At 42.5% G+C, this 13,954-nt stretch overlaps 1 protein-coding gene across 4 annotated transcripts in view; it reads right to left on the bottom strand.

Annotated features, from left to right (window-relative positions):
* FNDC3B (fibronectin type III domain containing 3B) overlaps positions 1-13,954 on the bottom strand; it is a gene marked incomplete at its 3' end in the record, with an annotated part of 350,833 nt that overhangs the window by 99,208 nt on the left and 237,671 nt on the right. For all 4 annotated transcript variants that reach the window (XM_081235889.1, XM_081235892.1, XM_081235891.1 and 1 more), the window contains exon 7: positions 4,238-4,296. In XM_081235889.1, the coding sequence (XP_081092015.1) occupies positions 4,238-4,296 (59 nt within the window). The remainder of the gene's footprint in view (positions 1-4,237; positions 4,297-13,954) is intronic.

Here is a 13,954-nt window from a genome sequence, read left to right as displayed (position 1 = left end):
TCTAAATGATTACACACTGAGTAGAAGTCATTTTTGTCTATGTATTGATTAAATATAGATTTGAACTTGAGAACAGCTGCTAGTTAAAAGCATATATATATGCATACACATATTCGCAAATGATAAGACTGCATTATCTTGTACCTATTTCGTATGTAATCCTTAGCTCTCTTTCTCCTTTCCCCTTTCTCTCCTGTTCATCCCAGTATTTTAATACTATTCTGTGAAATTTTACTGTCTTAATTTTCAGACTATCTTATATGCAAATGATATTCATTATTTGGATCAAAAACACCATTTACTCTCATAAAGTTACTAAATTGTTACTCTCGTGTTCAAAAATATTTCTATGTAAGTTAGTAGCTTCTAAATTTGGCCTGTCTTTGGATTTAACTATGTGGGAGGTCTGCTGATCCAATTTAGGGAGTATGTTAAGAAAATATTACCATAGAAATATTGGCTTCAACTCTAAAGTACCATCATGAAAAATAATAACATAAAGGAAAATTTAAAAGGAAAAGGTCAAAGAGAACATTATTCAAAGAAGTGGATGCTCAGATCTAGGAATTTCAGAATCATCTGTTACTATAATTCCTTTAGTGCTAAGAACCTCAAATCTGTTTCCAGATCTACTGCTGTTTATGATTCAAGGGATTGCTTCTTGCAGGGACAGTTGTTCTTCTTAGGTCAGTTTACTCACTTCTGGAGCCAACAAGTCAATTGTTTCTACAAGCTGAACATTAGCAGATAGAAACAATGCAGAACCACAATTCCAAGTTACGTTTATTTACATCCTGAAAATAAACAGCCCAGTATGTGGGAGACTTCATCTAGCACCACCATCAGAGCAGATTAAACCACATGAGGTTGGAGCTGGCTGGTACTAGCAGAGGTTAATCCGTAAACCCCTTAGAATCATATCAGCTTAGTTCTCTGGTACAGCAGTGGCTGTGTGAGCACAGTCCCCAAGGCACCTAATTGTTACAGTCTCGGGACAAAAACCTTGTATATTTGTACCCTGTTTTATTTAATGGCTAAGTATTTGGATATTTATAGTATCTGGGTTTCTGAAGAGTAAGTGACTTGCTTGATTCAGGTGCCCAAAGTCCTAGAAAGATGACTGGGATCTACAAGTCCTCAGTAATGTTTCTAACACCTAAAACAAACCATCCGTAAAACCTTGAAGAAAAGTATATGTGTTTTATTTGGAGGTGTTACCAGTTGCAGCTGAAAGAAAAAAAAATTTACAACAGCAATCCTTTAGACAATTGTGTGCCTAACTTTCTGCAGCTGTTTCTTTTCCTAGAAGGTGAACAGCCCCTCCTTCCCATTTCAGAGTATAGCAGGGAGTTTCCCTTTTGCCTAATGATATGCTAAAAACTCTAGGAAAATACTCCATTCCAAGGACTCTATAAATAGCATACAATTTACTTTTCAGATAGTCCCACATGGTATTTATTATCCGACCTTTCAAAGGTAAGGAAACTGTGGCTCAGGGTCACAGAGCCAGTTAATGGCCACACTGGGCTCCAACTCACAGGACCCTCCTCTGCACGCTGCTGCCTTGCACTCTGGCTCCCAGCCGCGCCCACATCCCACCAGGCTGGCTGAGCCTCGTGCGATGCTGGCCAGCCGTCAGGTATCTGTCTCACCTGGCAGAACCTCACTACAGCCACTGCAGGCTGCCACGCATTTATTTACCAAATACATGTTAAGGGTTCACAGCGTGCCAAGGGCAGTGCTAGGTACTAGGACCACAAAGATAAATAAGGCACAACCACAAGTAAGAGATTCAGGCAGAGGGGGGAGGAGAGGAAAGAAGGGAGAATAATGGTGTGAAGACCGAACAGGGCTGGGAAGGACGGGTGGACTGTCATCCAGCAGAGGAGGTTTTTGTGGGGACCAGGGGTTGGTATGGTGGGCAGAGTAATGTCCAACCCCCAAGATGTCCGCATCCCAATCCCCGGAACCTACAAGGTAAAAAGAGACTCTGCAGATGTGATTAAGTGAAGGATCTTGTGAAGCAGGGACTACCCTGGATTATCCGGGTGGGCCTGATATAGTAACAAGTATGAGTAACAGGTCTTTGTAAGTAAAAGAGGGAGGCAGGAAAGTCAGAGAAGGAGATACGAGAGTGGAAGGGGTCGTGGGCCAAGGAATGCAGGCAGCCTCTAGAAGCTGGAAAGGGCGAGAAAACAGATTTGCCCCCAGAGCCTCCAGAAAGGAATGTAGCCCAGCCGATACCTTGATTTTAGCCAAGTGAGACTCATTTTGGACTTTCTGACCTCTCAGATGACAATCTGACTATATTACACCTAACATCGTGACTATTTACACAAAACCCTGTCTACCCTGCTCTAAAACCTGTAAAGAGCTAAGCACTTAATAAATGCTGAATCAGGAGGAAAGGACCAATACATATAAATATTGCTTTTATCTTTCTAGAGCCACATGATCCTCAGAAACAGACTTTATCACTTCTGCAGTAAAGAAATGACCAGTATAACTCAAGAAAAACACCGTGTGTGTGTACACGGGACAGAGACCAGACGATGAAGTTGTCTGACTACATCCAGGATAGTCAACTAAGCTGCTGCTCTGCCTTCTCACGCTGACTATGACTTCTGTGTGCCCCTCATGGGTTCTTCTTGCTGCTGCACTATAAATGTAAGCCTGTTTCATGATTCTGCCCTCAAGCCTTCTCTAAACTCTCCCTATGCTCTACCCCATCCCCAAAGCTATCATCCACTCCTACGACTCCAATGGTCACTCCGATGCATGTGCTCTCCCCAGGTATATCTTGTTGCCCTCTCCACAGCACTGATCTATCAGACACACTCAACCACCCACTTATTCGTCTTCCTGGATACCCTGCTAGTAAAACAAATTCCACATGTCTAAGAATGGCACTGAAGATACCAAGAGGACACAGACACGAACCTATTCTAGAGGAACTCACAGATTAGCGGGAAAGACACAAACACAAGTAAATGGAGTACAGTGTATTAAATACATGCAGAGCACAGTGAAGCTGTAGTACCACATGTAGTACCAGTGGTACCAAATACCGTGAGGAGTGGTATCCCAGTTGATGGGACAGAAATCAGGGCAGCCTGCCCAGAGGAAGCAACTCCTGAAAGGCGTCATCTGAGCCTGAAAGACCAGTTAACCCGTGACACCTGATAGCCAGTAGGCTGTAATGCCTGACTGATTTCGCTCTAGAATGGCTCTAGTATCCATCCTCTCCTTGCCATACCTGATGCCACCGCCCTAACTCTGATTCCCACAGCCTCTCGCCAGCCCTACAATAACAGATGCCAGACATTTGTCTCCCTGGGTCCATGCCCTTCTCACTGCAATGCACCTGCCGGCTGTCTGATCCTCCTGAAAGTACAGTCCTGATTATAAGAAACATAACTTCTTTGCTCATAAACTCTCAATGGCAACCCGCTCCTTACCAGATCAAGTGCGGACTCCCCAACCCAGCATCAACACCCTACACTTCTGCAAGTGCCCTACTGCACCCGTAGTCCAGCACACCTCATGTTTTTAGGTTTAGTCAAACTCAACTATGTGCCCTGAGGCATGTTTGGACCCTTCTGTTAAAAAGCCTCAGTATTTGAAACACATGAAGAATCAAGGTTTTCCCATTCAGCTAGAAAACACTCCAAAGAACTTTGGCTCTCTAAACTCAGATGAAAGGCTGAATCAACATTTGGAATTTTTCACTTGAATTTCAAAGCATCTGGCAAAATCAAACTTAAAACCTCACAATATCACTACTCCCACCAACTTTTTTCCTTGCCATTACGCTTTGGACTTATTTTACTCAGCTAATATTTAGGTATCTTTTTGAAATTTACCTGGAAAAATACTTTGAGTTACTGAGGTTTTCAAAATTTATTATTATTACATTTACCCAGGTAAAGGGAAATTACCAAAAGAAAACTGTTCTGTAGCCTTAGCGGGTGGGGGTAGGGGTACCCCTGGAAATTAGGATGAATTCCTAATTGCATCCCGAATATCTAAATGAAGAAGACATTTTGGTGGATGATGACTGAACAGAAGACTGCTGTTTTATATTTTCATGCTCCATTAATAACAACACTATTTCACAGTTTATGAGGAATCCGCAATGGAAAGGGGCCCTTTTGCTTACCTACTGTGTGGTAAAAGAAAAGCATGTTTGAAATACTTTTAAAAGCGCCATTTACGCTGAGAAATCCAGAAGACATACCTGTGGCTTCTCTATTCCCGAAAGAATGTCTTGCACCCTCTTTACTTCCAACTCATACTCTGCGTGGCAAAAAGAGGAAAAAAGAAAAACAGTTAATGCCATTAGAAGTCAGTAAGGTTGTCAAGTTCCTTTCCCAAGCCTTTAACAAGGGTTATCATGAAGTCAGTTGCCTGTTAACCATGAACTTTTGGTACCACAAACATGATAATGAAAGTCAGGAATGGGGATGTCTTTGGGGTAGGGATTTCACTGTGGTTGTGTTAACTTGCCACTATTATTGGTTTACACAGTCACAACGCTGACCAGATGAACACTGAATTCTACCTAATAATTCAACAGGCAACAGGGAACAGAGTACCCTGAGGAGGAGACAGGGGAGACCAGTGCAATGAGAAGCTGAGAGCAATGAAGAGATGAGGCTGAAGACAGAGGCCGGTTCACGAAGGGCTGTGAGTACAGATTTTTTAATTCAAGTTTTATTCTAAGTTTGATGAGCAACCACTAGAGTGTCAAGTGGAGGGACTGACATACTATTGAGTCTGAAAAGATCTGTTTGGTGTCTGCATGAATAATGGATACATGGAAGCTAAGAGTGGCAGCAGAAAGACCAGTCAGCACATTGCTACACTGGTCCAGGAGAAGGATGGAGCTAGCCGGCCTGGGCTGGGCGTGGTAGTAAAGATGCTAAAAACAGGTCTGGTTTTGGAGGTATAGGTGCTGAAGGGTTGGGTATGATGGGCAAGGATGAGGGAATGAGAAGAATCAAGGCTAATTCCTCGTTTGGGGCTTAATCAACTGAAAGGGTGATGGTGTTTTTTAATAAGATGGGGAGATGGGCAAGTTTTGGTGTGCAGCAAGAATTGTTTTTGAGATGAAACAGGAAAAGTACTTGGAGCAGGGAGCATGCGGTGGGAAGGATGTGTAAAAATAGGATAAATTTAATCTGTTTTGCTAAAAGAAACATTTGACTTTCACGACCTGCTTGATGGAATCTAATTTTGAGTCTACAGATTTATTTTTATTTATTTATTTATTTATTTTATTTATTTGTGGGGGGGGGGTACGCAGGCCTGTCACTGTTGTGGCCTCTCCCGTTGCGGAGCACAGGCTCCGGATGCGCAGGCTCAGCGGCCATGGCTCACAGGCCCAGCCGCTCCGCGGCATGTGGGATCCTCCCGGACCGGGGCACGAACCCGTGTCCCCTGCATCGGCAGGCGGACTCTGAACCACTGCGCCACCAGGGAAGCCCTACAGATTTATTTAACTGTTCAACCAGCTTATGAACTATATAACTAGAGATATTATGATTACCAAGACATGTCCTTGACCTCAAGATATTTCAAGTCTTGGGGGGTGAGGGTGGGGGAAGGAATGGAAGCAAACAGGAGATTACAAAGTGACAGGCGCTGTGGTAAAGGCCCTCTAAGAGAGACTGCTCTAGAAGCCTCCTAGGAACCAACACCCAGCTGAGTCCTGTGGGCAAGCAGGCATTTGGAGGTGAAGGGGGAAGTGGACTAGGGGTGAGAGCAGGTTAGTAAGCCCAGCTCTTCACAGGCCGTTCATTCACAATGTTCAGGTCTAATTTCCAAGAATCCTCCCTCAGCCCTCACCCCCTTGTCCCGGCCTCCCTCCCGTCATTGTCGTACCCTACTTAGCTCCTTCCCAGCAGTCATCAGAATTGGACATTAATTCTCCTGTCTTACTGTTCACTCATTTATTACTTTTCTTTCCTACTAAAATATAAGCTTCAGGAAGGCAGAGACACTAGAGGTCCAGAGCAGATACATTTTCTGTCAATAACCAGATAGTAAATTTTTTTAATTTGTGGGTTATGTAGAGGCCTCTGTCACACAGTCTTCTTTGTTTCTCTAGCCACTTAAAAGTGTAAGCCCCAGGGCTTCCCTGGTGGCGCAGTGGTTAAGAGTCTGCCTGCCGATGCAGGGGACACAGGTTCGTGTCCCGGTCCGGGAAGATCCCACATGCCGCGGAGCGGCTGGGCCCGTGAGCCACGGCCACTGAGCCTGCGCGTCCGGAGCCTGTGCTCCGCAACGGGAGAGGCCACAACAGTGAGAGGCCCACGTACCGCAAAAAAAAAAAAAAAAAAAAAGTGTAAGCCCCAGCTTAGTGGGTGAGGGACACAAAAAAGAGGCCACAGGGCAGGCTGCAGCTCCTGGCCTTGCTTCAGGACGTGCTCACCACTCAGCCCAGAGCGCCTCGCACAGTTCCTGCAGACTCACAGCTCGATACCTACTTGTTGACTCAGTCAATCAACCAAGCATACGTAAAAAATAACAAGAACTTCTAGTTGGCTCCACCCTGAACTTCAAAAGGATCGGTTCTTCGTTCTTTCCCACTGCATTCTGCTTAGTAGAACATGTTTACTTTTATTTTGGTGAGAAAAAGAAAGGGGCTGGTGGCAATATCATATTTGTAAAAACTGCAACTAAAAGAAAACTCACATTCAAAAGACTTAATGTCCCAAGCTCATTTATAATCATGTATTCGTGTTAAGATACAGATAACGGACTATACTCGTAAGTCAAAACATACCCTCACATTTTCTGGGAACTCCTACTAAGTCAACTGTAAATACTGTGTATCTCAGAAGTTAGTTGTCAGTAAAAAACACATAAGCACAGTTGCAATAAATGAACTGGTTCACTTGTTAAAAACAATACTTCCTGAATCACTGGTTATTCCAGAGTTTGAAGCACCCTATGGTTTCAAACACTCACAGAGATACATTCAAACACTAGATACATTCAAACTGCTAGCTGAAGGAGGTCTTTATTGCCTTCTGCCATGACTGACATTTAAAGTGTCTTAGAAGGCAAGAAGCCAGACCCTATCCTTGAGGTAATAAAAGTTTAGACTAGAATAGAGATGATCGCCTATCCAACAAAGAAAGAAGAGAAGAATTGAAGAGCTCTCCAAAGGAAGAATCCTCTGGACTATTACTAGACATACGACATGAAAGAAAGGCGAGTTAAAAAAAAAAAATTGAAGACCTCCTCCCCACAGCCAGCTTTCAAACACACAAGGATGATAGAAGAAATGGTTATGCTTTTGACAGAAAAAGGAAAAATGGGAAAGGAGGTTGAATTAGAAGGGGTGGGGCGGGGAGGGAGTCTGCTTAAAACTGAAAAAAATGGGTTTCAGGTAAGAGCCAGACATACAAGTGAAAGGCTCTGTCTGAGATGAAGAACAACTAAACAGGGCTTCCCTGGTGGCACAGTGGTTAAGAATCCGCCTGCCAATGCAGGGGACACGGGCTCGATCCCTGGTCCAGGAAGATGCCGCAGAGCAACTAAGCCCGTGCGCCACAATTACTGAGCCTGAGCTCTAGAGCCCACGAGCCACAACTACTGAGCCCATGTGCCACAACTACTGAAGCCCACATGCCTAGAGCCCAAGCTCCACAACAAGAAGAGCCACCGCAATGAGAAGCCCCCGCTCGCCACAACTAGAGAAAGCCTGCGCGCAGCAACGAAGACCCAACGCAGCCAAAAATCAATAAATAAAAATAAATAACATTAAAACAAAAAACAAAAAAAACCCAACTAAACAACTTCCAAACAGAGGTCAGGACTTGCCCTGTCTGTCTCACTGTAATAACGAAAGCTGCTATTTTCTGAGCACCTAGATATGTGCTGGTCAGGCACCATCACCTGGCTGATTTTTACAGCCTCCTTGGCAAGATGGACATTCTCTGCTCCATTTTACAGCAGGAGGCAGGGCTGCAGTCTATTCTGCACATCACAGCTTCGTGTCCAGTTCGGAGCACAGCATCTGCAAGGTGTCTTTGTCGACCGAGGAATGAGGCTGAGGGACAAACGAGGAGGTTTCCCCAGGACCACAAGTCTCGTACATGTCCCAAAGCAAGCAGAGCCTCTGGCTGCATCATGACGAACTAGGAGTCATGAGGGAGAGCGAGAGGGAGGGCCAGAGGGCTGGGACTGGTGGGGTGTTTGCCCTGAGGCGGACGGGAGAAAGGAGGTGGCAGCAGAGACCCCCTAAGTCCCAGGAGACGGTTTGTGTTCTTGGGTTTCTTTCTTAAACTCTGAAAAAGCTGTCAAATGAATAGAGCAAAGGCATTTGGATCTGGGGACAAGGCATGTGAGGAAAGGAAGAACAAGAAAAAGTAGGCCATGAATGGAGCCAGATAAACAAAGGATTCTGCGAAGATCAAAAATAAAGAGGGCAGGGCCTGAGGAGGAAAGGCAGTGACAGGACAGCCACTACCCTATTATACCAAGAGACATGTGGTATCAAAGCCAGACTGGATTCCTTCTTTCTTTCAAGGTTCTGAATTGTGAATACGGAAAAGAAGAGGAAAATGCATTCACACCACATTTATTTAACGCTTTTCCATGTGTGCTACCGCAGACTAAGAGAAAAAAAGCAAATAAATGCCAGGCACACAATTTGCACAAACAAGAGCGAAAATAAAATTTGTTTAACTGAGCTAAAGTGACAGTTACTTACCACATATAAAATAAACTCTCGTGTGAAAGCTAACTTTCTGGTATGAAAATGCCAAAATTCACAGTTCTACTACCTAAATAGCTGAGTTAACTCAGACCTTGGCCTACCTCTCCCTAAGCCAGATTTAACTGTGCCTCGGAGTAGTCTATGAATTATTACCCTTTCCATAAAACAGAGACCAGCTCTACAGAGTACATTTCGCAGTTGGGTCAGGCTTCTGCCTGCTCACGTGCTTTCTTTTTCTCAGTCTCTGTCCCTCTCTCACAGACACACCATGAGTGTGTGCAAAGGAGAAAAAAATTAGAAAGCTAACTAATCCCCTCACGAAAATTAACAAAACAAGAAAGAACAGTTCTGGTGGTCTGCTGTTAGGATACCTTTTATATCAAGTTTAAAAAGAAACTACGCCTTATTTGTTTTTGTCCTCCCCTGACCCCCAAGAGTTTGATGCGTGCCAACTGAACAAGAGATTGTCCAGAAGAGGAAGAAATGCAAGGCTGTAGGGCAAGGTGCTCTTTCTTCACTATCAGGGCTGCCTTCCTCCCGCTGGTTTTGCAGCAAGTAAATTTATCCAGAGGCAAATCTTATAAGCCAGCTTTCTTTCTTCCCACATTGAAGCTGCCATGAGGTAAGCAATCAAATTAAAACCACTTTTCCACCTGCTTCAATTTTGTTTGTGACCATGGCTGAAGTGGGCAGACATGACAACCCACCTTTTACATAACCACCTCCTTAAATATTTGAAAGTCTTTCCCCTGTGGTGAAGACTCTGATCAGTAAAAAGGGATTACAGGGCGCTCTCAGGACAGCTTTCCAAACAGAGGGGGGCAGGGAGCATTTTATTTTGTAGATATAGACACATTGGGGGTAGGGAATTTCTTGAAAAGGGATTAAGATGGAAGCCTCTTGTTTAAACATGCCCCAATTGAGGTGAAAACTACCCTATTTGGACATGCCAAAAACAAAAAGGAAGGAGAGATTCAGTTCAGCAACTTATACCCTTCTTCCCTCCTAAACGCACATCTCCACCCAAGAAAATAGAGCATTTTTAGCACAGGGAAGGTTAAAATAAAAATACACTAGCAAAGCAAATACATTTTTTTGAAAAAGGACAAAAAAACCCACAAAAACCCCACGCACGTAGACAGAATATGTGTCACGTGAAATTTAAACTTTCCACAAATAATGGTTTTCATGTTTGCTCCAAAAAGAACTGTAAGTTCACACTGTCTGTATAACTGTAAGGCCTAAACTAATTAAAATATCCCACTTTATAAACACAACTTACTTCTTTGGCTTGTTTCACTGTTTTCCTTCTTAGAAAAGAAACAGAGCTAGACACTTAGCTGCTAGCTATAGAATGTATTTATGGCTGTTGACGGCAGCCCCTGCATTCCAATGAAATGACATCAGCATTATTTCTCTGTAACGCTTCTGTCTAGTTCTCATCCACAGGGTTCATTTACAGATATGCCCAGCATAACATAATATGCTTTCTCAGATTTGCCAAGGAGCTGCCTTAGCTACTCTCTTCAAAAATTATATATAATAAACTAAGGGTGTGGAAAATACACGACTTCTGGTCATGCCCATTTTTAAGGTAAGAGGCTTAAAATCAATAGCAAACCCTCAACATAAGAACTAAATGAACAGAAATAAACAGTACTTTTGGATGAAAAAGAAAAAAAGCGGCTCAATAATAGGGACAAACTGGATATCTAGACAATGCCTACTAATGCTGATGAGAACAAATGAAGGTAAAGGAAAGACAGTTTACGAATGCTTGCTGAATTGCTTTTCTAATCAGAAAAATAAATCTATCATCTTCATTTTTAAAATATTACTTATCCTGGGGAAAAAAAGAGGCATCAATAATTGCATACGAAAGTTAGATTAACTACCTAACAATCTCCATTTAGTGATTATGATCCACAGTTAGCGGTGTTAAATACAAATATTAAAAATGTATAAAATCACAAGGAATCCCCAAAGACATATATGCCAGAAATATCTTCAGATATCAATCATCCTGATGCTAAAAACGCAAAGACAAACATCTTTCTAGCCATTTAGCTGGTTAAGTGGTTACACTATTTGAAATCCTGAAAGACAGACAAGGGAATACCAGACTCTCAACAGTGAAAAGAAAGCAGCAGGTAGGCGAACATACGTTGTGGGAAGTTGCCTTCCAGTCTAGGAAAATATTTTCAAGAGCGACATGGGTTCCAGACAGATTCTGGAACCTTAGAGAAAGCAGAAGAGGAGAGATGAATTCCTTTTGCAGATGGAGTGGCCAGCTGGATAGGAGGGAAGGCCAGAGAATGTAAATGGTACAAGGGAGGCTGATTTCCTCTGGGCTTTTGTTGCTATTTCTGGAATTCAGAAGAAAGAGTGATCTTCTGTCCTAGCCCAAGATCTGAGCAAAGCCCTACTAGGAACATTCATATTAGTTTACCCACAGGCAAAACGGGTCCCATTCGGGCAAAAGGTGTACTACACTTTAGTTAATAAGATACAAAAGTGCGAGGTCTGGGCTTTAACGAAAAGCGAAAGCACCAGATCCATTACCCTTGCTGAATCGCAGGTCTCAGTTTCTCTCTCAACCTCCTCCTGTGATGCCAACTGAATTGGATTCTACCTAAAATACTAGGAGAGTCTATGCTCACTTCTGTCAAAGTCTCTAAGAAAAGTTCTCCTGTTTACTTCACAAGGCAAAAATCATATAGACACATGGAACTGGACAGAAGCAGCTAGCATTTTTAAGAACAGCAAATTATATAGGGATGAAAAACCCACAAAAATGGATAAAGTATGAGGTAGATATGCTTGCCTGGCAAGCCTGACTCTAGTACTAGACCTACTCTTTCCTTCCCTCTGCATGTTTGAACTGTGTCACTGGCTAACTGAACCCTAACCTGTGCCAGATATAGCTCTTTTATTTTGGGGGAAGGCTCAGCTCCATGATTACCCAGAAAGACCCAGTACCCTCCCTGGGTGTGTAACAGGAAAGCAATCGCTTAAACACAGGATAGAACGACTTACAAAGGTAATTAAAGTTTATACCCTACTTTCTGCACTGGCATCTATAAATGTTTCCACAAAATGTTTTTTCATTAAGGTTTGGCATGTCACATTGAAAAATTTTCAAGCAGCTTATTCAATACTTTTGCAAGACTGTTCAACTGATTTTGTAAGGCAGAATCCAGACAGCACAATTTTGTAACATTAAATCTGAAAGATAATTTTATTATTTATACCACCTATCGGAGCAAGTTCTGAATAGTTTTTACACCCACATTTTAAAATTTGATGTCTCACATGATGAAATTATATGCATTTGGGGATGAGGACAGAATTCAGTCTATGGCCAAAGAACCCAGTGAAGCTCATCAGCTGATATAGGAATCAAATCCAGTACTAACTTCATGTGCTAGGGCTCTGAATAACTCACCAGCGTTCTGACATATGGAAATAGCATTACTATTCATGGTATAACCCACCTCAGCCAGGAAATCAACAAATGCATATAGTCACCTGGCAGGTAATGTCAATGAGTAAAAGATGGTGGACATATCAGGCAAAAGGGAAGGGTAAAGACTGTGGAAAACAGAAAATGCCTTCACCCTATCTAAAGGGAGGCAGCTGCTATGTAGCCAATCAATTATTGCCAAGCAGGATCTAAGGAGTCTCAGGTTGACAGACTGCCATTTTTCCAGAGAATGTGGAAATGAAAAATTTCCTGTGAAATTTCCTGATTTGTAAAAATATATATTTTGAAACATTTTTAATGTATAGAAAAGTGAAGGAACAGTATTATGAGCAGCCATATGCCCTTCACCTACACTGACCAATTATTAACATTTTGCTATACTTGTATGTCCACATTTTCTCTCTCTATACACACACACGTACACACATCTTTTTCAGAACTATTTGAAGTTATTGATCTTATGACAGTTCACCCCAAAAACTTCAGCATGTATTTCCTAAAAACAAGGACCTTCTTGTTGGTGTGATGATGTAACCACAACATCACACCAAGAGATTTAACACTGACAGAATAAAATCTAATCTATATTACATGTTCGCATTTCCCCAGTCATTCGAATATGTCTTTAATGTTCCCCCCAGCCCCCAGTCCAGGGTCCAATCAAGGAACATGTGTTGCATTAGTCTCCTCTAATCTAGAATAAAAATCTCCTATATTTTTTGTCTTGCTAAAGTTAATATTTTTGAAGTGTCCAGACCAGTTTTCTTTTTTTTTAATTAATTAATTTTTATTTTTGGCTGCGTTGGGTCTTGGTTGCTGCACACGGATTTCTCTAGTTGCAGCAAGTTGGCTCCTCATTGCGGTGGCTTCTCTTTGTTGCAGAGCACGGGCTCTAGGTGCACGGGCTTCAGTAGTTGCAGCATGCGGGCTCTAGAGCGCAGGCTCAGTAGTTGTGGCACACAGGCTTAGGTGCTCCGAGGCATGTGGGATCTTCCCGGACCAGGGATTGAACCCATGTCCCCCGCGCTGGCAGGCAGATTCTTAACCACTGCGCCACCAGGGAAGTCCCCAGACCAGTTTTCTTATAACGTGTACAACTATCTGGATTGTGTGACTATTTCTTCATAATTAGATTCAGGCTAAAAATGTTTATCAAGAGCTCTGTATGGATGTACTTCCCATTCCATCACTTAAGGAAGCACACAGTGCCAATTTGAACCTTCTGGTGATACTCAGCACTTTGATCACTTAGTTCTGGTATTATGTGACATACTTCCCTGTTGTTAAAGCACCCTCTTCCCCTTTCACTTGATGGTTAAACACTAATATCTTTGCCAGAAGATATTACTATATTGATACTTGTAAGATGGTGATATTCCTAATTCTATCAATCCTTCTATGTTAATTAGTTCCCTCTCCCACATTAATTATCTATGAAGTCATGGATTATTTTTTCCACTCAATAAAACATGTCATACTCTTTGCCATCATTCTTTTGAATGCTAAAACTCTCTCAAATATAGCCAGTAGGAGACCCTTCAAGCTGTTTTCTGTGCCCCTTTGTTCATTTCCTTCAGGCTTCTGTTTGGAACACCTGTTAAATATTCTGGTTTAAGATCACTTGGCCAACTGTGCGAAAATGTGCAGACTGCAGGTGACGGAGTTTATTAGCATTAAGTAGAATTTATCCAAAAGTTTTGGATTTGTCAAAAGCCACTACTACTCAAGAACTTTCTTATTTA

This window comes from Mesoplodon bidens (assembly GCF_964165515.1).
Source record: "Mesoplodon bidens genome assembly, chromosome: 5".
Lineage (NCBI taxonomy): Eukaryota > Metazoa > Chordata > Mammalia > Artiodactyla > Ziphiidae > Mesoplodon > Mesoplodon bidens.
Note: the sequence above shows the minus strand (reverse complement) of the source record. Positions and strands in the feature narration are given on the sequence as shown.